The 25423-nt window shown below is 42.4% G+C and overlaps 1 protein-coding gene across 2 annotated transcripts in view; it reads right to left on the bottom strand.

Annotated features, from left to right (window-relative positions):
- The window catches only part of sh3gl2a (SH3 domain containing GRB2 like 2a, endophilin A1), a 62883-nt gene extending 41384 nt beyond the window's left edge, over positions 1 to 21499 (bottom strand). For both annotated transcript variants that reach the window (XM_080449782.1, XM_080449783.1), the window contains exon 1: positions 21302 to 21499. In XM_080449782.1, the coding sequence (XP_080305908.1) occupies positions 21302 to 21346 (45 nt within the window). In that variant the 5' untranslated portion in view covers positions 21347 to 21499. The remainder of the gene's footprint in view (positions 1 to 21301) is intronic.
- Positions 21500 to 25423: the final 3924 nt, after the last annotated feature.

Genomic DNA, 25423 nt, shown 5'->3' with positions numbered 1-25423 from the left:
TTAAGAGTTTGTTAACAATATTCAGAAGCAGAAATACATTTCATATCAACATTTCCAGATGTAGACGTTGTTAACAATGAAAGTAAATGAGACTAGTTGAGTCAAGTACTAGGTGCAATTTTGAAGGGGAGGGGTGCTGCTAAAAAATAAATTCCTGTCCCAGCTGTTGGTACGCAAAAGCGCCTCGCGTCGTCGGATGTGCCCAACAGAATTTATTTTGGCGACGCTTGCGCACCAGTTATGTGCACCCCTGCTCATCACGTTTAAAACCACACTCAAAACCCACCTTTTCAGTCTTGCATTCCCTACCTAATCCCCCTTTCTTTTTCTCTTTTTACCTTTACTTCTATAGTTTTTAACCTTTTCACTAGCTTTTCCTAAAAAAGATTTTTTTTTTGTAAAGCGACTTATATAAATTGTATGTATTATTATTATTATCATTATAAAGATGACTTGACTAGGGTAACTTGGAGGGTGTTGAGTTGACAGCGCAGCCATCACACCACTCAGCGCCGGCACTCTCTCAGCTTATACACTCAGTTTTGACAGACTGCTAATAAACCATGGCATGCATATATTCATAGATAGATTCATAGATATATTCATTCAAATACTCACTGGTGATAGATGTTTAGCAAGAGATGTATATTCATTCATCTATCTACTGTACATTTCTGATTATGAATAGACTATATCTCTGCTGTTCGGCCGGAACCAGCTAAATCCAAAATGGTAATTGTTCAGGAAATGAAAAACAAAATATCAATTTTTCAGAAAATGAAGAAAACCTTATATTTTTAAAACAAAGCAATACTGCCTCATCAAACTTGGTATTGTGACTTTATATATTATCAGATACTTGCATGTGTCATTATATTATCACCACTTTACCCAAATCCAGTGCAAGTGGAGTTAGGAGGTTTTGTCCATCATTGATAAGAACAGCTGGCAATGGATCTCAAAGCTCACAACACATCACAACGCATTGTGAGCTTGGAGATCAGCTATTTATGGTGAGCGCCATCCTCATATACTATAGATCAAGCTGAATTCTGTACTTAAACAACTTTTATTTTAACATGCATTGTAAACAACCATGGATCTAACTGTTACCACTGTTGTTCTTCTACAGTTGAGTGCAACAAACAATTCTGCCTCAATACTCAATCATGTATTTAACAAAAGCGATCATGGCACACCAACAATAAATAAATAGCATATAAATACAAAATACATTCATGAAAAATAGAATCTGTCAAATCTGTAGCCTACTGCACTAACAATAACAACCACAGTTGAATTTACCTATCATATACCTATCAACATTTTATTATCACACTGTTGTGTGTTGTGTGTTGCGTGTGTGTGGTGGGTGTTTCTTAGTGCTTTAGATTGTCATAAAAGCTGTGAAAGTCTTTTGGCATGATCTCCTTGAGCTCTTGGAGATGTTTGAAACAAACTCCTGCACACACTCATTCTCTGTCCATTAACATTTAAAAAGAAAACACGAGCAGATGACCTTTGTGAAGACACCCTTCTCCTCTTTACTGGGGTGACATCTATCAAACCTTGCACATACATTCTCTTCTCTTCCCAGTTTATGTTCTCCCAAAAGCATTGAAAAATCTTCTCCCTGTCTGCCTCATACAGAGCAGAGCTTCTCGAGAGCCTGAGAGGAGGGGGGAGTTGTTTGTTTTTGACGGACAGTTTGAGGGTCCAATGGAGTTAGGAGTTTTCGTCAGAGGCGCTTTTTAATACTTTTCATATGTTATTATTTAAAAAAAAATTACACAGATGTAGAGGGGGTTCAATAGTGTTGATTTATGAAAAAAAAAAAAAAAAACTGAAAATGGAGTTAGCTGGTCCCGGCTGGACACTGACGATATGTTATGTTCACTCAATCATTCAGTCATTCAGAGATACAGTGTAGATATCTAGGGCCAGTAGCTCAGTATTTTATCTTGATTTCTATTCATCTTGGTTTCGGTTCTTGACTCTTATCCTTATCTCTCCTGCGTTTCATTCTCAGTGTTGTTGCTGCTATAACACCTGCATTTTCCCTCCGGGGATCGATACAAGTTTAGCTTATCTAATCTTACAGTATAAACAAGCCAAACTCCAATTAATTAAATTATATATTAAATATGAGCCTCACTTTATCTCTATGGTCGATAGCAAGAACTGTTGTTGTCAGGGTAACTAACATGATGTCATAAAGTGCTATCCCATTCTTCAGATTTATTACACTTCCTGCCCTTGCACCCTCTTGCACTCATGGATTTACAGTATGCTGAACACGCAGCTGGCATTCATTCAAGTCAGTGAGGGACAGGGTGGACATTGAGATTGGGTCTTAAAATGCAGCTCGCACAGGACAGATTGAGTGTCTGAAGGAGGGAAGGAGGGAGGGGTGTCTGGCACACTGAGACAGACAGAACAATTCACCAATAGAATTAGGAAGTCTCCGTGCGGCAGGCGAGGCTCCACCCTTTTGCCCTGGAGAATAAATGTGTGCGTCCATAGGTCAAGGCTGCCTCTCATTTCTTATTTGCGACTTTTCACACATTATATGAATGGTCAATATTGCATATCTTGGAAGAAAAATCAACTAAACATATAGTAGAGTGCAACTAATAACCCATTTTCTCGTTAATGAAGGTGTATAAGGCAGCTACGTATGTTCTGTTCTGTTCTGGAGCTTGTGTTTGCTGCAGTGTCTGGTGCTCAGAATATATAATCCACTAGTCCTGAATAAAACATCAGTGATGTCCTCAATACTGATGCTGGGAGAGATACAGCATGTGAGAGAAAAAGAGGCTGGGAGGACGAGGGAGAAAAAAAAGTGGGAGACAGGGGGAAGACAGAGAAGAGGGAAGGAGAGAGAGAATCAGGGAGATAACTAAACAGAGGGAAGGAGAGGGTAAACATATGGGTGAATATCGATCTCCCACCAGAAGCTTCTTTAGAGGCCATCAGTGTTCAAAACAGAGGGAAGAGACAGAAGCAGACAACCGCACCAATATTTCCTTTCCACGCTCAGAGACCGATGAGAAGCCATGTTAATTCTTTCATAAATACATGCAGTCATTCATTTTCACCTCAGCACAGCAATCAGACATCCCCTTTCTCTGTGAAGTAGACAATGATCAATTGTCAATGATGATGTTAAAACGAATCAGTCTTCTGTAGCAATGTTTACCATTACAGACAAACATTAACACATCTTCAAGTCCTGTTTTTTTTAAGGAACTTCAGGCAAGCTCATTTCAAAAGCAGAGCTTGAGCATGGTTGACATGACATTCATGTTTCAGCACTAACATTAACCAATGGGCTGTAACACAGTGTAGCAGCAACATTACTGTAAGCACAGGGCTGTGCTATACTAGGTAGGGGACAGACACTGCCTGTCTGTCATTAACCTCTGGATGATGTTTACCTCTGGACACTGTGAACCTCAGTACAATTATTCCCTGCCCTCTATGGCTAATAATAACTTGTTGTCACTGTCCAGATGTGACAATGTTTATGTGAGTGTATATATGCTTGATAGAGTTAAATCTCGTTATCATAATTATCATAATGTGTCTAGGGTCATAAACCTGCTTAAAATGTCAATTTAATATAATGGTTTCATATTGGCCTAAATCAGTCATGTTAAATGTTGCTCCTGTACTCCTATTCTCTCTGTGTCTATGCAAGGTCAAACTAGCTACAGGCTTTCTGTGGCTATCTGTTGTTTTGAGAACACTTCCTATCGGTGTTCTTTTCTACGCTAACCCTTCCTTCAGTGTCACGAAATCACCACTGACCAGTGACCGATCAGAGCCGAGGTCAACGTGTTGACCCAGACATGTGGACGCTGTTTGTCCAAAGATAAACTGTCACACCATCATCATCATCTTCATCATCTACCATCCTCATCTTCATCATCTTCATCTGACGACAACTAGCATCATCACTCTCCACCAATGGCAGGATTACACCTCCGACGACTGGACGCTTGATCTGTCTTCCATGATGTCATATGTTTATGTTAACGGACGCTGTTAAAGTCCAGTGCTTTCTCTGTTAAACTTCAGAGAGACGACGACCGATGATGCGTTAATACCTGTGATACTGTAACCTTCCATATCTCTCTGTCTGTTAATACAAGATATTTCACTATACCCAATGGCTGCCTGTGTTCGAGTCTGAATTTTCTTTGTCGCCTTTATGGTACTTTGTGTGGGTGATAAGGAGAAAACAGCTCCATCAATGCTCCAGTCCTATCATTTGTGCAGTGTCTAGTGTCGACGTGGTGCAGCTGATATTTTACATTCACAAAAGCAGCTTCACTTGTATTTCCATATTTTAGCACATAAAAGAGATATAGGCCTACAACACGATATTTAAAGGCATTGTAATACAGGATGTCCAAATCAAACCTTTATAAACATAATATGCTTTCCAAATATGGCAACATGTAAGTGTTTTGCATATGGCAAGTAACCACAAACAACAAAGTAACAACAAACTGAAACTATTAATCTTTTTCATAAATGTTATTATATTTATACATTTTATTTTAATTTGATCATAATTATTTCCCCCAGTGCTGCACAACTAATCCCCCTCTGTTGATAAACGATACAGTCAAGTTGTACTGGTCTCTTATTGTGCATCCATTATCTCCTCCCTGCCTACCCATCCCTCTGTGTGCCCCTGCTCTCCCTCCTGCCCCACACACCCAGACACCTTCTGGATGGGCCTGATTTGACACCTGCTTCTTGCTCCATTTTTACTATAAAGAAAGGAACCCTTAGCAGTTTAGAATGCATTATGTTTGTGAGTATTGTGTCCAGAATTTGCACCCGTGTGATGGAAATGACAGCATGTGTTCTTCATTACTCTTCAATTGTGTGAAGGGAAGTTAGTCACTCCAATCAACCATCACGCTGGCCTTATCTTTGTGCACACACAATGCTCATTGTACAGAGTATTTTGCATGTAATGATTTACCCAATGAACACCTATGTCAATGCAAATGGGAATAGCCAACTTGAGAATGAGAATTGCATCTACACTGTGACACGTTTAGTTTGAAATAGCATATTGGGCTTCATGGTTTGGGGTTTTGAGGCACTGTTAAAATGAGGTTAGAATTTCAAGAAATGCTTACAAGCAATTGTGAAAAACTTAAATTAATCTCCTCTCCTCCTTGCAGTCCCATTCATCCAGGTAGTACAGTAACAGCTCAGTACAATTCATGTCAAGTCTATCATGTTACTGTATGTGTTAAGGAGTCAAGGTGTCCCAAGATCATCATTGTAATGGGCTCTTAGTAGGGATGAGGGATCATGTCTGGTAAAATCAACTGCAGTTCTCTGGCGAAGGACAGCTGGAGGCCGCACAGTACTGTATAACGCCAGTTCTGTAATAGCCCATTTGTAAGGAAGGAGGTGAGTAGCTATTTTATACCCACTCTGGTCAGCAAACTGTCACTTCTGCCTAAATATATACCTAAGTTACCGGAAAGCTGCCAAGACCCGATTTGCCCTTTTGAAAACTTGGGACAAGAAATTAGTCCTCTGTAACCAGCATGATAGATGTGAGCAAAACATATGGCCCTGTGCTTGTCGGGTGGCTGACCAAAATTCCTGTTTTTTTTTTGTATAAAATAGAGCAGGGGACGACAGGGGGCCCCAGGGAGAAGTCTCTGGCCTAATGGAAACGTTTCAGTAAAATAGGCCCTAATGCGGTAACAAAAAATATGGCGCTTTTCCCCTGAGGGAAGGCAAACGACTGGAAAATAATTGCGTGAATAAATCCACACAACAGGACAGGGAGGTATTATAACGAGTGGAATGGCCCTTTGATGCAACACTTTTGCACGTTTGCTGCACTGCAGCAAACGTGCTCAGTGGCAGCAGTAGCCTAGAGGTTAAAAGAATGAGCTTGTGACTTGGAAAGCAGACAATCTTGATGGGAAAACAATTTTTGTCTCCATCAGCAAATTCTATTGAGCAAACCAGTTAACCTGCGATAGCTTGAGTGGAGCTGCTCAGTGCAGACTGTCGCTGTACTGGGCAGCTCCAGTGTCTGTCTGCCTGTGTCCCTTTCATGCCCATATGATATACAGTACTAGAGGTTCGGCCCCTCACATCGAGAGTTGCGGCCTTCACACCTACGTTGCACCGCCGATCCGACCAATATGTCTGAGTCATAGTGTCAGGGGCATTGTCAGAGTACCACATCTGTCTGTGTGCCTTTTGTGCCCATATATGGAGATCTCTGTCTACCTGTGTCCCATTTATGCCCATGGAGATCCCTGGTGTCATTAGTATATGCCTATACCCTGTGTATTGGCATGCCCATATATGGGCATATTGGTTGGAGCTGTGGTTCTGGACAACTGGATATTCATATACGGACATATTGGTCGGATCAGACAACCGCATATACGAACGACTCGGTGGTGGGCACAGCACTCCCTCGAGTCCCCGATGCGCACGCCGAGTTTGAAGTCGGTCGGTCCCATACATGCACATGACCATATACAGTATGGACCATATATGGGTTTGTTTAGGGTTATGTCTGAGTCAGTCCTCCCAGTAGCCCATTTTAATATAGGATGGAGATATCTATATACGTATGTCTGTCCTTGTCCCTGTTATGCCCATATATGGAGATCCCTGATGTCATCAGTATATGGCGCGTGCATCGTCCTAAAAACGATGAAAAGGTCATAACTATAATAACAATGGCTTGGAACAGGCTGAAACCTTGCCCAAATGTTGAGTCATATACTGTAGATACGTCATAGACTACTGACATCACAGGCAGGCCAGCCCAGATGGAGTCCGAGATCCACATGAAGCCATGCCATTCCCATGTGGATCTTGAGATCCACAGGATTTTTTTTCCTATTTTTTTTCCCCAAACTTTCAGGTGATAAATCCACCTTAAAATGCTCTGCTTCTCCCTCCAGATGATAAGTGATTGAACTGCCACTGTTCACCTTCATCCATTCTCAAGGTGCAAATCAATAGAGCAAATGCGCTACTGGCATTTATTTCTCCCCCATCACTAAGCCAATGCTCCAAATATTGTATTTTTATTAACCACTTAAACTCTCTATAATTAGTAAAATAATACTTAAATTGACCAGGGTCGACTCTGTACTTGGTACGCTGTTTTTTCTCCCTCTACACCAAATCTCAATAGCAGATCTATAGGCTCCACAAGTTTCCTAGGGAGCTTTCTGGGTTAACGAGAGTGCACAAATTATGGGCATCACTTCCGGTTGTCAGCCATTCAATTAACACATTGAGTGCCAGTCGCGTATATCTACGCGAACCTACTTAATTGCGCAACGTGCCAGTCGCGTAGATCTACGCCAACTGGTCTTTTTTTTTTTTTTTCACTCGCAGGTTCACATTGCATTGTAGGCCTCGTTCGGTACGCCACATTTCATTGTAGCACCACCGGAAACGGAATTATCCGGGATCCGGAAACGGAATTATCCGGGATCCGGAAATTCCGGATCCCATCCGCTTCCATTCTAAAGCTGACACTAAAACGCCATTTTCTCGGTTGTAGTTTTTCTCGTCGCTGATCGCTGTTTAACTCTTTCAGTGCCAAGAGTATTTTCATAAAGTACTCCCAAACTGCCAGGAATTTGCGTTTTTTTTTATTTTGTAATTTTGTAATTTTTCATTCAAATAAATGATCTGATTGGGGTTTTAAACCCATAATACAGTTCTACCAGTAGAGAGCAACAAATCGACACATTGATGATCTCGCTGGCTCACTCGCCCCCTCCCAAACAGGCTCACGTCATATCCGGTCAGAACCGGATGTTGACATTTTCGACAATCGTTGATCGCGCTAAATTACGATGCGATACACGACTACGATGACTGATCGTCACCCAGACCAAAGAGAGTAGACGTGGACCTCTCCGTTCGCTTTTTATACCGTGTGAAAAACCGTGACTTTCCCTATTCTGGCCGAAAATCACCGGAGAAAAACAACGTGACCCGGAAATGAAATTTTTTTTTTACATCCGGCTCCGGGTGAATCTGAAGGAGTCAGGAAGCGAAAGTGATCATGAAAAATAAACAGAATAACGCGACCACAGTCAAAAGTAAAAACTCGGGATTTCTCGTGCTGGCACTGAGGGTACTCGGGAAAAACTCGGGATATGTCGGGGCGTGGCACTGAGAGAGTTAACATAAACCGTTGTAACTACAAGATGGCGGCTCGGTTTTTTCACTGGTCGACTCAGACGGATCGACTGTGTGTTTACAAACAGTTGAACGCGCGATTTTAACGGATTTACCTTTGTTTGTGGCGACGTGAAAAAAACAAAAAAACAACAATAAATCGCTGGCACTGGTGAGTACATTATGATATTAAACTCTGGCATGGAATGTGTTTGAGTGATCCGTGTCAGTCAAAAGACAGAAATAAAAAAGGGTCAGATTAGTTTGGCGTTACCTTGCGTGATTGGTGATCGTGAAGTCACACAAGTCATACAAGACATGAGTTCTTTCAACAATGACTGTGGCTGTTTACTCCTGTAGTCATGCAGCTGCAGTTCTGTAGAAGGTTAGTAATGTAAGCAGGATTACATATGTTTTAGATCTCCCTTCACACAACTGATTCAAATTAATGATCAATGCGTTATTATCAAGCCCCGAAGTTGCTTAGCAGGCATAATTTAATCCCCATGCGGAGATTCAGGTGTCATAGCAGCAAACAGCAGTAATGAAACATATGAGTTAGGCTACAGCTAAGAGCAAGTGTTAATAACCCAAGTAAAATAAATAAGAATACTAATTGAATAAAGAATAAAACACTAGAGTCTAGAGACCACAGGTCGCCGGGACGGGATCACCCCAGGTACGACGCTTAACTGGTGTACACTGCAAAATCCCTTTTAGTCTTCATTTTACTTTGAGTCAACAACCGCGGCCACTTCAACATCATCTTCACAAGCACCAATTGCGGAAGGTAACGTCAGACTAATATGAGCCTTTTTGATATCTGTCAGGCCACATTGATTGACATGGATATCAGTCAAATGAATTATCATGGGATTCTGGAAACTCCTGGATAGAGCTTGTTGATCTGCTATTTTCTGCAAATGTCCCCCCCCCCAGAATAGTGATGCTAGGGTTCAACAGGACTGGATTGTGTATCCATGCACCTGTCTGTCTGTCTGTCTGTCTGTCCATCCATCTACTATAGGGTTAGTATCGACTATCTGTCCAGTGATGACTGGTGCGTTTCTATCTGCTCTGTTTCTCATTCTTTTTCACCACAAACCAGAGTTTAACAAGAACGAAATGACAAAAGTCATATTCTACCAGGTGCTCTCTCTGTGTGTGTGTGTGTGTGTGTGTGTGTGTGTGTGTGTGTGTGTGTGTGTGTGTGTGTGTGTGTGTGTGATTGTTTTCATAGACCTGACCCTGATTACTTGTTTTTCGGATTGCTTGTTTCTCGCCAAACCTGGCAACATTGAATATGCGACGGTAAACGCTAATAATGTTTTTTTATATAAGTGGTGGCAACATTTTTAGACACCACACGGGTCTTCCCAACAATAGCGAAGATTGAAGTCAGTGTGAACATGGCCAAATAATAACTTAATAGCCAAACTAGGTTTAATGAAGCACGCTAGCATTTAGGCTAACTCTGTTCCCTGAGGCAGCAGTGCAACTTGCACTGTCTGCAACTGTTGCAGTGTGAATGAGAGGAGCGGAGGGCGGTTACTGCGGAGGACGGGCCGTCTCCCCATTGGCTTAAAGGACGGGCCGACGGGTAAGTGTCCCCATTGGCTTAAAGGAGCGAAGGACAGCCATGACAGCCAATGATGAATAGGTGGCGACTAGGTGTCGACTAGTGTCGAATGATGATGATTAGTCTGACTGTTTGTAGACTCAGGCGCTCTTCAAGCACCTGGTAAAAATGTCTCTGTTTCGGGGGTCAAATCATCACAGTACTGTGGGTGCTACATGCAAACATAGCAATAGTTTTGCGTTTTCAAACAAAAACAGTTTGACATTTGTTCCTTTACGTTGCTTGCTCACTTATCTAGGTCAGTGGTTCTTAGCCTGTGGGTCGGGACCCCACATGATTTTTGGGGGGTTGCCAGATGACAGTGAAGTGACAATTTAAGGACTTTTAAGACCTTTTTAATACCTACAATGTTTTACCATTACAGCATCAAAAGTAATCAACAAACTATACAATTAAAACTGGTCAAACATTGGCCAAATTGTCAAATATTATAAGAGGCAAAACATTTGAAAATGGCTCACAACACCTCAAGCTTGTAGATCTGCTATTTTCACAATATTTATCTGGGGGGTTCCCAGTTCAAATATGATTATTCTGGGTGGTCACGGCCTGAAAAGGTTGAGAACCACTTATCTAGGTCTCTCTTTGTGCCCGATTTTCTCTCTCTGTCTCTCATTCTCTCTTTCCTCCACTCCACCCCATCTGTCTCTCCCTCTTTAGCTTCTCTTTCCCCCACACCTCCATCCCTCTCTCCCTCACTCTCTTATCTGCCAACTGGATCTGTTGTGCTCTGCACTGCAGTAGGACTAACAGGCATCAAGCCATGGCTGGATGAGTCACCCTCACACAATCTGCTGCCCTAAAGCCCTGCAGGCGTCAGCCACATACTGGGGCCCCTGTGCTCCCCATAGGCTCACACTGCTTTGAATTAATCATACAGGCACGCAGGAAAGCACTCGCACACATACAGTATACATGGAAGGACACACACACACACACACACACACACACACACACACACACACACACACACACACACACACACACACACACACACACACACACACACACACACACACACACACACACACACACACACACACACACACACACACACACACACACCACATGCTTCAAGTCACCTACGCAAGCATATTGTATTCATAGATACAGTATACTACATAATAATGAACACAGGAAATGTTTGGACACACATAATGTATGTACATCACACACAGTTGCCTAGAGGTTAGGAATGAGCGTGTGGAATGATAGAGAGAGAGAGAGAGAGAGAGAGAGAGAGAGAGAGAGAGAGGAGGGAGAGAGGGAGGGAGAGAGACAGAGACAGAGAGATATTTATCTCACACCTCAACAGTCAATACAGCATTATCGCTACACTCACAAACTGACCTTCATGTTATTGTTCTGGACATTTCAGCCATTCACGATAAGCATAAGCAGGAATGATACTGTCTGTAGTCCATTGACCTCTGTATAAACGATAACAGATAAAAATATAAATGTGTACGACTGAATGTGTGTGTGTGTGTGTGTGTGTGTGTGTGTGTGTGTGTGTGTGTGTGTGTGTGTGTGTGTGTGTGTGTGTGTGTGTGTGTGTGTGTGTGTGTGTGTGTGCGCGCGCGTGTGCCCGGCAGCTATCATTGATGCACAGTGTTGTCGTTCTGTTTACTAGCTCATTGCCATGCCATCACGAATACGCTAGACTGGAACTGACACGTGTACTGCATTGTGTGTTGAAGTGTGTTTCTCTGCACTTGCAGCCAGTTGATTGTGTTAACGTTAATGTTGTGTTAGCTCACATTGAGCCCAGTTTTAACGTGACTGTCATTCAAGAATCTCACATCAATGTCCCAACAACACTGAATATTAAAATGACAAACAAGTGACACTTCACACAGTTCACACTGATAGGAGGAAATCGCCTGGTTGTCAGGGAATTTTGACTGACAGGGGAGTTCACATGCACGCGCTACTGGGAGCTTACTGTAGCTCCGCTCCCAGCAGGGCTCATCCAGTGTACACTGTAAGGACGAAGGAATGGTCCAAGGTGGGGGAGTGCTTTAACACAGAATTAGCAAACAAACAAAAATGTTGTAGAATAATAACAGGTAAAATAAAACCTAACATCTGTCAGCATTTGTGGACAAGCAAACGGTTTATGGCTATCAAAATAACGTACATAAAATATGTGCCCAATTAACCAAAAATAGGCAACAAGAACTGACACAAGGGATGAGGAGTGCGGGTGAGGTAGAGTATGAAGGGGCGGAAAATGGGTGGTGAGTCTGCAGTTATAACTGGGGGGGGGGGGTCATTACACAGAGTCTAGGACGATTTGAGCGCTCTGGGGTGTTGTGTCGATTATAATGATACAGGGCTGTTCTTTATAGCTTATGGAGATTCATTTAATTCTCTGCTGAGTCAAATGATTATTTCTCACCCGTCTGCCTGCGAACACAACAGCATATTCAAGTACCTCTAGAATACCCATTTAATCGTCTGCAGCCAAGTGGCTAAAGCACACACACACACATGCACGCACAGCAGAGGCCTTAATCAATTATGAAACGGCAATTATGTGGAAAAAACATAGCAAGGCACCCGAGGCAAAGTTCAACATTGTTGACATTACTGTACTTGAGCCTCCCTGCACCTAATATCTGTTCCCCCGAGCACTGGGAAAATATAAATATAGCCTATAGAATAACATAAGAGGGATTTACAGTATTGCAGCTGCCACTGAGATTGTCTTTGAGACAGTCTTTCTTTGGTGACACTGGTACTGGGGACATGGTACAGGGACATACAGAACAACACAACACAGGCAGAACAGGGACAAAAACTCACACTTAGCACCTTGGGACAGGGTAGGACAATATATAGACTTATCACTCAGCATATCAAACATCATATCCATTCAGAGGCAGGAAATCAAACTGAAATGGGTGAGATGTTGCTAAATATCTGCAAGGTAAAATGTACCCGGCCATACAGTACATCAAACGCACGTACCTGCCTGGTCAACTGATATGACTTAAGAACATGATATATATTAGGATGCACCGATATGGAAATTCTGGGCAGATTCCGAAATTTGGCCAATATTGTTTATTTCGTTTTTTGTTGTTATTCATTCCTCCTTTTGTGCCAGGGAAACAAATACATCTTCATTATAAACATAACTGTTCCCGAATTTGCAGATGGGAAGATAACCAACACAGCACCAACACACCAACTATAACTAGAATTTTCGCAATTCAGGGCAATTGCAAAGTGTGGTTGCGCCGACGCGGGTCGCGGGTCGCTGCCGCCGGGACTCGAGGAATACGCTGGGAGGAATACGGTCGGAGGCTGCGCCAATTACATTGTCACGTCACTCCTAAGATCACTTGCGTTTCATTTAGAGAGGATTGATCCCCCCAAAATAAGGTTTTTGCATCAAACGGTTACGTTTTGTGCATTTGTGGCGCCCCCTATGGATCAAAGTGGAAATGCTTTTCGAAATTCGTTGAGTAAACCACCCTTGACATGTGATTCAAATTTGGGATTGACCGGACGTTTTGTTCGTGATTTTTGGCCTTTTTTGTAAAACGGGCCCCTCCCGCTAACTTCGGAAGCCATTTACGGACGAACGGTACGGACTATCAAAATTCCACTTGGAGATGTTTATTGCATGGGTCCAGAGATCATGTGTAACGATTTTTGTCAAATTTGAACAAAATATGTGGGAGGAGGAGCTAAAAGTGTGTTTTGAAGAAAATTCAAAATGGCGGAAAATTTATCCTGACGTAAATGGGCGTGGCCTATATAGAGAGTTGCGTAATGACCCAAGGAATCTAGGGGAAAAAAAGATTTTTATTTTACGACCAACGGTTCAAGAGGTATAGGCCAAAACGTAAAGTGGGCTGTTATAGCGCCACCATGTGGCCAATTGGTGTAATTTTTTTTAAAATAATTTTGCAGTAAATTATGAACCTTCCCTCCAAATCTGGTAACTCTAGCTCTTACGATTTCTGAGAAAAAAATACTTGAATTTGAGTTTTTTTTACTTTTCCATTAAAGTGGATGGGGACATTTAATGCACTAATAAATCAATATCAATTAAACTATGTAACCAATGTCTTAGCAAAGTACAAGTGCACGATTCCTGGTGAAGCCGGTCATTTTGACATATGGCACGAAATTGGGGAAAAAAACTGTGGGAGGAGTAGCAGCCCGAAATATCTAAATCTATAAAGAAAGAATAAAGTCGGTAGAGTACTATAGTCTGGTTGCCCATTCGGGCAACCACACTAACTAAATAGCTAGGGCAAAATTGATGCATCACAACAACAGATAACATCGGCTACTGCCATCGTGACAGTTAACGTATTTGCAGATATGCCAATGGCAGTCAACGAGTCAAATATCGTCCAATACCGATATACAGCTGCTATACAGTAATTGACATTGACAAAATGATCTATGTGTGATATCTGTACAGTACACGTAGACTTGGAGCTCATGGCATACTGTTAGCAAACCATTACAGACAACTTGAACAGACATGGGCTTGTTTCCCTCTCTGAAATTTACCAAGCACAACCAGCCCAACTGTAAAACTGTGCATAACCCCACAAAGATTTGCATTTCACCCGATCTCATTATTTTTTATGTATTTTTGGGGCATTTTGTACTTTATTTTTCAGATAGGTCAGTGTAGAGACAGGAACCCAAGCACAGAGAAAGAGAGACATGCAAACAAGTATAGAATACCTGTATGGTCTGTGCTCTAACTGGCTGAGCCACCATGGCGTTCATTCTGACACACTTAGTCAATCTTTCCTCGCCCTCCACAACAGTATGTTTTTTAACAGAACATATTTATAGGTTCCTGCTGGCAGGGTGCCTTAATTAGATTGAGAGGGACTGTGCAAGAGATAGTCTAATGACTTGCTCTAATCTATTATCTACATCGTCCTTCAGATTTCCTCCTTAGTCATCGCCACATGTGGATGGTTAAGGCAGGACAAGACCAGCCCAACAACAACAAAAACATGTGTCTGTGTATGGTTTTACTGCTTAAATATAGCATACAGTATACTTTAGTAAAGTATAGTAGGCTTTAACTGACTGAAATGTGCCCACATAACATGTTCCCCAAATCACGGGCTATTGTTAGTGGATAAAATTGCAGATACTATCAGTTCACAATGCATACAAATGTTTGTGACACACACACACACACACACGCACGCACGCACGCACGCACGCACGCACGCACGCACGCACGCACGCACGCACGCACGCACGCACGCGTGCCTGTTCTGTCTCTTCTGCTGTGTGTTGAGAACTATTTGTACATCTCTTCTCCATCTGTTCCAGTGAGGCTCATTTGACTCATCATAGCTCCTGCTTAGGGCAAAGTGGAGTGGACTGATTTCGTAATAGCTTTCACCTCTAAACAAATACCAGACAAAATCGGCCTGGTTATACGGTCAATGCTGTTAAATTATGACTGGAGAAATTTCACAGTTGAGGCCAATGGCCTTATCAGAAAACGGATCATTATAATTATAATTGTGATTTATGACTGGCGGTATATGCAGAATAATGACTTCATGGTCACATGCAATGGATTGGTTGGTTGGATGAAAAAGTAATTTCCGGTGGAGCTTCTGGGTTTTACCCTTCATGCCCTGTGCCTTTTCCCTGCTTTAAACATGACACCTGTTATTAAGGGACCACGCTGAGATCCAATGTCCTTGAGGTGTGTTTTCTGTAAATTGACCAATGATGGACTGTATGTGTGCACAAGAGAAAAGTGAGATTGTGCATGCAATACAAGTGAAATACATATTACATAACAGTGATGGATGGACTCTACAAGAGCCAGACAGAAGATATGATTTACTGTAGGTCTGCACTCTGCATTATAGAAGTATGTGTGCAATAAATGGCAAAGAATAAATGAAATTGAGTTTGTGTACTTGCACATGCACACCAGACAAGATATGAGATTGCGTGTGCATGTGTGTTAAATTACTAGGTAATGGAGCATGTGGGCGTCTGTGAGAAGGGGAGATAGTTAGCTAATGTGCAGGTGAGAGTGCGAGTGAGGCATGATTGAATTTGAGTCTAAATGTTTGTTTGTGTGTGTGTGTGTGTGTGTGTGTGTGTGTGTGTGTGTGTGTGTGTGTGTGTGTGTGTGTGTGTCCGAGTCCTATAAAACCTCATAGAAAATAAGATGACTCATGAAACTGGCTGCTGAATACTTGAACAAGGGCATCTTGCACGAAACGTCCGTGTGGCAATTAAAAAGTCAATTTTGTCCCAGTCTCTATTTTTCCTATAAAACCTCTCACTGCTTAGCTACGGTCCTTTTTATGACAGAGTTCTGCTTCATAAAGCCCAGACTGAAGAAGTGATATTGACCTGGCAGTCACACAGGGAAATGGAGATAGCAATATCTGTCTCAAACAGATGCCAAACTCTCACCGCAGCAGGTTGAGGTAGTTACTGAAGAACTTTGAATGGTTCTCCGGGAACAAGTCTGCAAAATGCCTAAATTGCAAACAATTAGGTCAACATTCAGTGAAAATAGGGTTGGCAGAAAATAGTGGGAAAAGGGAGGGGGGCAAAGATAGAGCGCTGGGGACAGGAGGAGAGGAGAGGGCATATAGAGAGAGGAGAGGATGGTGCTGTGAGCCAGGAGAGCAGATGGTAAGGTATGGAGAGACAGCCCATCTCTGAGGCAGGTCTGGAGCCAATGTAATGCAGTACCAAAGTCCTAATGTCAAAGCCATGCCTCCTGGGTCACAGACATTTTCCCACTCAAAAATCCCATACACTTTTTAAAAAATTACATAATATAATAATTGTGTTAAATAAAATGAGTCTAGGCATTGTATTCATACAAGAGGTTTGGGCTATGTGGCCCTCACACCTATATCGCACTGCCGATCCGACCAATATATCTGAGTCATAGTGTCAGAGTACCCGTTGTACTCGTCTGTCTGTGTCCCTTTTGTTCCCATATATGGATATCTCTGTATCTGTCAGTCCTTGTCTCTTTTATGCCCATATATGGAGATCCCTGATGTCATCAGTATATGCCCATATATGGGCATGCCCATTTTTGTGCCCATATATGGAGCTGACTGATTTGTTTGGCGCCTGATGCCATGACGACACATTGTAGGTTAGACAACACACTCCATATTTGGGCGTACTGTAGCTGCATATGGTTATGGCTGAGCCATGGTGACATGAGCGTGATGTCAGAGGTCCGCCTGCCCACCGGTCCTCCCTTAAGCCAATTCTAATATAGAATGGTTACGAAACAAACTGACACCTGAAAAGTAATAATTTATCCAAAGAGGCAGAAATACAGTCACTTATTTGTAGGTTTTATGGTTCAATAGGATCATCAGGTGACTTACAGTATGTGACCAGATTGCGTGGCATGTTTAACTTAGTGTTTAACTATGATCAGGCTAGTAGGATACTCTAGTCTCGCGTCACCAGACAACTATTCCACAATCTCTGAATGCTATATAGAGTCTGGAACTCCACTTCCCGAAAGCTGTTTAACGGAAGTTGTTCAGACCGGAAAGACATTCGACCAATCACGACCCGGTGCCCGCGGACCCGTAGTCCCAGTGGAAACAGAACCGAGGCGGAAGCATAGAGTCATAGGAGCGGTAGATTCATGTTATTTGTGCGAGGATTGTTTATCGCAGAAAACTGAGAAAAGTATCATGGAATTAACGCCGAAAAAACTGTGAAAGAAGACACTAGTAGACATAAACGATGTTTATGAGATTTGTTGATTCCAGTCGGACTCCTTTGCACCACTGCACAATGCTAAAATGGAAGTGGGTAGGGGAGGGGCATCCGCTTTCCCCTTACACATGATCAGAGCTTCCGAGTCCCAGACTGTATGCCGGAAACATTTGTAAATTGTGGGAGGCAACAGTCTGGTAACGGGAGACTAAGGATACTCTAAGTGTTCGTGGGCATGTGGCTGTTTACAAGTGATGGGAGACAAAGCTTCCCACTCTGCCCAGTCTGTACATACTGACTCATCCCCCTCAGGTAGTTGACAATAGATACCATCAACCTGATGTACCATCCCGTGCACCCAACATACACTAATATAGGCCACAACATCCTGAGTGTTCTTTTAACGCTGAGTGAAAAAATTTACCCAGACATAAGGTGAAACTATTGATCATCTGACTCTCTTGATTCATTCATAAATCTGTATTGACGTGCAGTCGTACATGCATAGAGTATATTAGAGGTGTGTGCTTTGGCCTAATGAAGACCTGCATGGTCATCAACAATAACATGTGTATACCTGGAGTTGCTATTGTATATAAGGTCCACTTTCATGTTACATTCCCTTCTGTGTTAACCAACACTTGTCTCCACCAATTGATGTCCCTTTCCTGTTCAGCCACTTCATGTAGTTAAATGAATGCCACCCGTGTTTGACCCCGGTGCAGTAGTTGACATTCAGTCGACTCCTGGCTATTATTAGTGTGGTGATTCACTCCCTGTATCCTCCTCTGTCACAGTAAACTCTCCTGGAAATGGACAGAGATAAACACAGGCAGGGGCAGTCGACTACCGCCATTTAGAGGCAGGGCTCTTTAGATAAATAATGAGTGACTGCTGAAGAGAGAGGGAGAGAGCAAGACAGACAGAGAGAGAGAGAGAGGAAGAAGGAAATGGAAAGGTAATGTGAGAAAGAGAGAGCGAGAAGGAGAGAGAGAGAGAGAGAGAGAGAGAGAGAGAGAGAGAGAGAGAGAGAGAGAGAGAGAGAGAGAGAGGCAAAGGGAAATGGAAATGGAAACGTACAGTAATGTGAGAAAAACAAAAAGCAAGCAGCAGAGGCTGGTTGTCAGAGATACGGTCCAAATTGACAGCACTGTGAGTCAGCCCAGCTAGAGGCCTTCTGCTGGGCATGGTAGTGAGCTGACTTGTTCGTTTGAGCATGTCACACACAGCCTCTCTCCGAAATGGACCAAACCCCCCCCCCCCCCCCCCCCCACACACACACCCCTCCACATCTTTCAGGCACAGAATACAAATCAAAGCCACAGAAAGCCCTTGAGATGAGCCTTTTAACCATCTACAGTACATGCCTGAGTCTGACTAGGTGTGCTACACCAGCAGTGGTTCTCATTTCTCAACCTTTTCTGGATCAGAGCCCACTTGAAAATCTCAAAGGCGTTTGTGGCCCTCCCATCTGACCACTTAACACGGCAGCCTGTTAAGTGGTAAGATGGGTGGGCCACATGCACTTTCAGAGCATGTTTATTTCAATGATCAATCAATCGTGTTCCGGCTTGGATCAAGTTCATTCATCTGTACCAAAATTAAAACTCATTTTCCAAGGTATTAAAGAAAAAATATCCTGACCTTTTTTTTTTTTTACATTCATTTTGTAGTATTAATGTTATTTTATAGTTTAGTCGTTTTTTTTGCAAATTATTTGGGGGGCCACTTGCAATATCCTCACTGCCCACCAGTGGGCCCCGGCCCACAGGTTGAGAACCAGCAGTGTGCTATACAGGACATAAGGCACCTGCTTGTGAGGGGTACAGAACACAATACAAACCAAAACGCATATTAGAGAGCAGGCAGAAGCTCATTGTGTTGCTGAAGGATCTAAAAACAGAGGGATGTGTCTTCCTACTCTATAATCTATTATTAGCAACTTAAATTAACGACTTAAATCAACTTAAACTAGAAAAAGTGCTCCTCTGAACACAGGTCTCTGCCAGGTCAGGTAGATATGACCTCATGTGTCTCGCTGGCCAATCACAGCTGGTGACAGACGGACACACACACACACACACACACGGACAGACAGACAGGGGGTAAAACATACTCTCCTCCATGCCTTCGGCCTGGCGGAGACAATTAACAAAAAAAAATAAAATAATATACAGTTAACGTTTCTGACACCACACACTAGTATAGACGTAACCTTTGCCTTTCAATGACTAGTACCAAATAGGCCTATGGCTATTAAAGATGACCTCTTAATCTGAACATGGAAAATAAGCAGCCTAATGTAACGAGGCAGAGAGCAGCCTATTAGCTAAATGCCCAGAACCTTTCTCTGATGCCTGCGGCCGCATAACATTAATCAATCTCGGTCACCTTGAATTGATTACCCCTGCATAGCATTTCAGAGAAGAAAGACTGATGGTTCACATTGAGCTTGGAGGCCAATAACACGTAGTTCTAACCAGTCTCTGAGCAGACCGTGAAAGATGCGCGTGTCGTGCATTCAAAGGGCGGCGAGGTCATCTGTTACGGTAGGTTAAAGAAGGATTTGCTCTGAACTGTATTATGTAACACATCCCATGATGCTAAAGGGAGTTCCAATATAGTCGCAATTAAACGGTTCTGTGAATACCGTGTGCAGAGCACGCCGAATGTCATCTGAAGGGTAGCGGGAGCTTTATGCACGACACCTCGAAATCATCATCAGATTCATAGCCTATCGCTATCACGTTTTCCTGTGTCAGCGCTAGCTCTGGTCCAGAGCGTTAGCGAGTTCTCTCTAACGCTCTGTTTAGGAGCGGTGCTCCTCCCATGGACTGAAAATTCCACTACTGTGCGAGGTCTCCAACTGTAGTAAAAAATAAAGGAAACGATTTCGCTACTCATCAAAAAAAAAAGAATGTTTTGTGTTGTTGAAGGACTATTCTCCACGGTGGGAAACGTCTCAGGACCCCACCTTCTCTGTATAATACAGTTTTTGGGCAGAAAATAAAATATGTCCGCCAGACGGAAATTATTTTATGTGCTCCACTGCGCCCTCTACAGTTTTGGTCAATGGTCATTTATATTGACCAGATCTATAGAGGGCGCAGTGGAGTAAATATAATAATTTCCGCCTGGCGGACATATTTTATTTTCTGCCCAAAAAGTGTATTATACAGAGAAGGTGGGGTCCTGAAAGGCTTCCCACCCTGGAGAATAGTCCTTCAACAACACAAAACAGCCTTTGTTTCGGTGAGTAGCAAAAAATAGCTTTGTTTACTTTTCCTTTTTTGTTTTTGCTAAAGACGGAGACCTCGCAAGGCAGTCAGTGGAATGTTCGGTCTATGAGCAGAGCAGCGCGGCTGGCAGAGCGTTAGAGAGAACTCACTAACGCTCTGGACCAGAGCTATGTCAGCGCGTAACGGTCGACGAGTATCCCGTTTTCAGACTGTTTTCTGCTCAGAAACACATCAGCATCGGTAAGCCATAGACAGACATAATAAATAGACTCTGCCAAAAACATTTCAAGCAACTCGATGTCACCCATGATGGAGCTGATCATCGCTGCACAGCAGGTAATGGAGAGCACCCTGCTTCCACGTTACCAGTGCAGCACCACTACCGCAGGCTTGCGACATCATTTATGCAAATGATCCACGTATCAAATCATTACCGCACTCTCCAACAGCCAGGTTTTTTTTTCTGCAATAGGCTAGTGTTTCTCCTCCTTACCTGTGAGGCTTTGTGGAATTGCTTCTTGAATCCCGCTACAGACATGGTTACTCTCTGGTTGGGATGTCAACGAACGGATGCTGGTGGAGGACTAGGCCTATGTAGAGGAATGTCGGTCCTATAATAATGTGGTGGGTTGATGAATACAGCAAGGCAAGCCCCTTTCTATGTCTGTTCGTAACCAGAAGGAATCTCCCGTGAGCGGTGTGTGAGGTAAAGCCGTGATCGGACGACTGAGCGTCGTACACAGCGTCCCCGTGACGTAGGTTCGGTCGTGACCAGGCCCCTTTTAAAGAGGCCGCCGACGGTGAAGCAGAGAGACCGTGCAGAGAGACCGATGTTATCGTCACGACATCCTTATTAAAATGTACGATGATAATGTGGTTCATTATTAGTGGCGGTCGGATAAGTGGAACTAGGACAGTGCAGGTGGCTATAATAACCTCTCCCTGATGGGTGACTATTTTTCTCTTTGAGACAGTGAAACATAAGCACAGAGAGTCGCAGGAATATCTCCTACGACCTACGTAGGCTAGGCTACTGAGAGGACGTACGGAGCTTCAGCACCGTGGAGTGGACAGCGCCCAACAGTGGCCCTTTTTACACCGAGCGGCGACTATTCCTAGTCAGTAACTGAAGTGGCTTTAGGGCAGTGGTTCTCAACCTTTTCAGGCCACGCCCCCCCCCCCCCCCCCCCCCAAATAATCATATTTGAACTGGGGGGACCCCCCAAAACTGAGGGCACCCCCAAAATAATCATATTTGAACTGGGGACCCCCCACCCTGACAAGCACTTGGAATTGTAGGAGTTGGGGCATTACATTTAGTTTGACTCTGTTCCGCAGATACCTATTGTGAAAATAGCCGATCTACAATGATGCAAGGCCTTGTTGTGAGCTTGTAGATCAGCTGTTTCACAAATGTTTGCCTCTTTCTTATATTATTTGACAATTTGGCCAATGTTTTGATGCAGTAATGGTCCTTTTTCATTTCATTTTTGGGCGGTGAAACCGCCCCTATAAGTGAGATTTGGAAAAATGTACATTTTCCTGCGCTGTGATCTGGGCCCAGGAAATTTGTACAATTATCCTGCGCTGTGATTGGCCAATCACAATCTATTCAGGACTGTGATTGGCCAGTGTCACATGACACATGTGCATAGCCCTATATAAGCAACCATAACTTGAAAAAAAACAAAAATTTGTTTTTTTCAAGTTATGGTTTTGTCCATCATAAAGAGTGTTTCAATAAATGTATTTATTTTTCAGACTCCATTCAGTATTGTGATTAGCTAGCAAGACACCGCCCACTTCACACAGGGTGTGATTTTTAAGGTATTATTTAGGTATTCAAAATATGTTTAAAAAATATACAATATTTACATTTTATCCAACCAGATGCCCCTCTCACCCATGCAGTGTCAGATAACGTGGTTCCATGTGCTGGATGACTTTGACAAGGCAACCCAATCATCAGAAGAGTGGGTAGGCCATACTGAACCTGGGACAGTAGCAAGCAATGGTATTAGCTACAGGCAGAATCTAGACAAACTTGTTTATCTCCGCCAGGCCAGTACAGTAGACCAGCAAGGAAGTTCCTCCATCCCCAAATATAATAATAGAATAATATAAACAGGGTTTTGATACTCCATACCGTTGGCCTGTAATTGCCATAAAAATGTGTGGGTGGGGCACATTTAGGCTATTATAAAAATACATATCATATATCATGAACAACATCCAATCATACCTAAATTGGAATCACATGTTGAGGGGCATGCTCTATAGAGTACACCTGAGGTGTATAGAGCACACTTCCAAAACCGTTTTCATTTCTGCATATTAGGGGCACCACAAACGCGACCAGTTGCACCGTCTGTCGTACTATTTACCCCGCAGCTTCCTCGTGTCCTCCTGACAACTGCACCCCATGACTGACACAGCCCTTGGAAGGCAACCAGGCCTGGCGGAGTTCTAGTTCTAGGACTTTAAACGTGTCCCAGGGTTAGTAGTTATGAAACTAGTAAAAGAGTACAATGTCAGAGACAAGGAGGACACACAATATTCATGTGATTCCAGACAGCAGTGCTATTACCAGTATACTGTATGTAGGTACAAGAGCCAATGAGAGGAGTAGAGTGGGACATAATAAAAAATACGGCATATAACTGATTAGAAGAAGGTGTGGGAGGGAGAGTAATGCGTAATGTAAAAGTATACAACTTTTAGTGGAGCGCATGTGGGATGACAGGGTAGAGAGAGCTGTTTTTCATATGGGCCTAAATTCAAATCTTAGGGGGGCACCTGCCTGGATATGTGGCAGCTGAGCTCCTCTATGCCAGATGGCAGAATGAGTCATTAGTAATAACTGTGGGATTTCTGCAACCAGTTTGAGACGCATCCCTTATGGCTTCTATTTCAAAGGAAATAGCCACGGCTATAAAATCATAGGCCTGTGCAGCAATGGGCTCTTCTATAGATAACACTATGAGCATCCAGCTCCCAAAATGCCCAAATGAAGACATGCATTGATCTGTGAAGGTAACGGGGATAATGATATGACAGCGCAGAGACCATTTTGTGAATGGTGGTCATATTTCTTGCACATTAGCTTACAGTAAGTATCATGAAGTTGCTTAATGTGTTTTATTTATCATATTGCATGCTCTCTTATATGGTAGCCTGTGATATGCTTAAAATTAACAAACAAAACAATTTGGCAAAACGCAATCTTGGATGGCATTGTTTGACTATTAAAATCATTGATAACATGCAGACCAGAACTTACTTTGACAGGAATAAAGCATTTAGAAAAGTGCATGTACAGTATCTGTAGCTTTTTATTTAAAATTAAGATTTTCAACTGTTCTTTAGTTTTCTTGATACTGATAATTCATGCCTAAGTATCAATAAAACTGCCATTATCAAAGAAAACCCATAGAAACCAATGGCTCACGCAAACTTTGGTCACACTTTACTTGAGCATGCACATTCATACATTATTTACATAGCACCTTTCATACATAGATTCCAGCCGCCATCTTACACGCCATCTTTGAGTTAGAAAATATGTGATAGCATTGCACCAGTGGTAGCTATACGTGTGCTGTATTGTATTATAACACTATACCAGAAAATGAGGTGGGTCAATAGCCTATATGAAAATAATATTATTTACTGGTTTGGAATAGTGGGCATCGTGAATGCATTTGTCACAAGGGGAAAGTGGTAAAGTGAATGTTTTTTTTAACCTTTTTTATTGATTGAATACTTTATTAACAGTTTGCAAATAGTACAGTGGTACGTGTTAGCGATTCTGCCATGTGAACAATTGCTGGTGAAAAGCTGCTGCAAATATGTAATGGTAAAATAAATGCTATTATTACTTTCACACCTACATTATATTTGATTGATTGAATTTCAACAGTTTTACAGTTCCTCATGCAATGCTATCACATATTTTCTAGCACTAGGGGTGCGTGTATGCCGTGGCACCCACATAGAAAGCTGGCCCACCCTATCAATTTTGCAAAGATATTTATTTTGTTGCTAAATGTATATTATACATTTTATAATGTCTTTCTTTCTTTCTTTCTTTCTTTAATTAAAATTTTTGTTTTTGTTTTTTGCGTGATCGTCTTGCTTAATATGAATAAATAAAGTTAAGGTTCATATTAACAGGACTAGCACTGCAGTGTGTGTGCACGAATCATTTACTGGTTGCAAGTTGTTGCAAGGTTATTTACAGAGGAACCTTTGTGTAACATTTTAAAAACAGAAGTACATCTTGTGTAATGTATAGTCACTATGTTGTCACTGCCAGTAATAGAGAACATAATAGTCTGAGCTATGCCCACCGTTTTCTTTTTAAAGAGAGGGTAAATAATAAGAGAGAATCATCAGTTTGAAGTAGAATGCTTCGGTTCTATCTACAGTACACAGGTATAGGCTAAATTTGAAATGTGTGTTTTGGCATGGGGTTATGAATGGAGTGATGACACACAGAAAGCTACCACCGTTGCAATGCTATCACATATTTTCTAGCACTAGGGGTGTATACCTTCCCAAAAATCACTATGAGAATTATTTCCCCCTGATGGTACCCATGGCCCAAATGTTGGGT

This window comes from Gymnoscopelus braueri, assembly GCF_963280865.1.
Source record: "Gymnoscopelus braueri genome assembly, chromosome: 2".
NCBI classification, from domain to species: Eukaryota; Metazoa; Chordata; class Actinopteri; order Myctophiformes; family Myctophidae; genus Gymnoscopelus; species Gymnoscopelus braueri.
The sequence above is the reverse complement of the archived record's forward strand: the minus strand, read 5'-3'. Positions and strand labels throughout refer to the sequence as shown.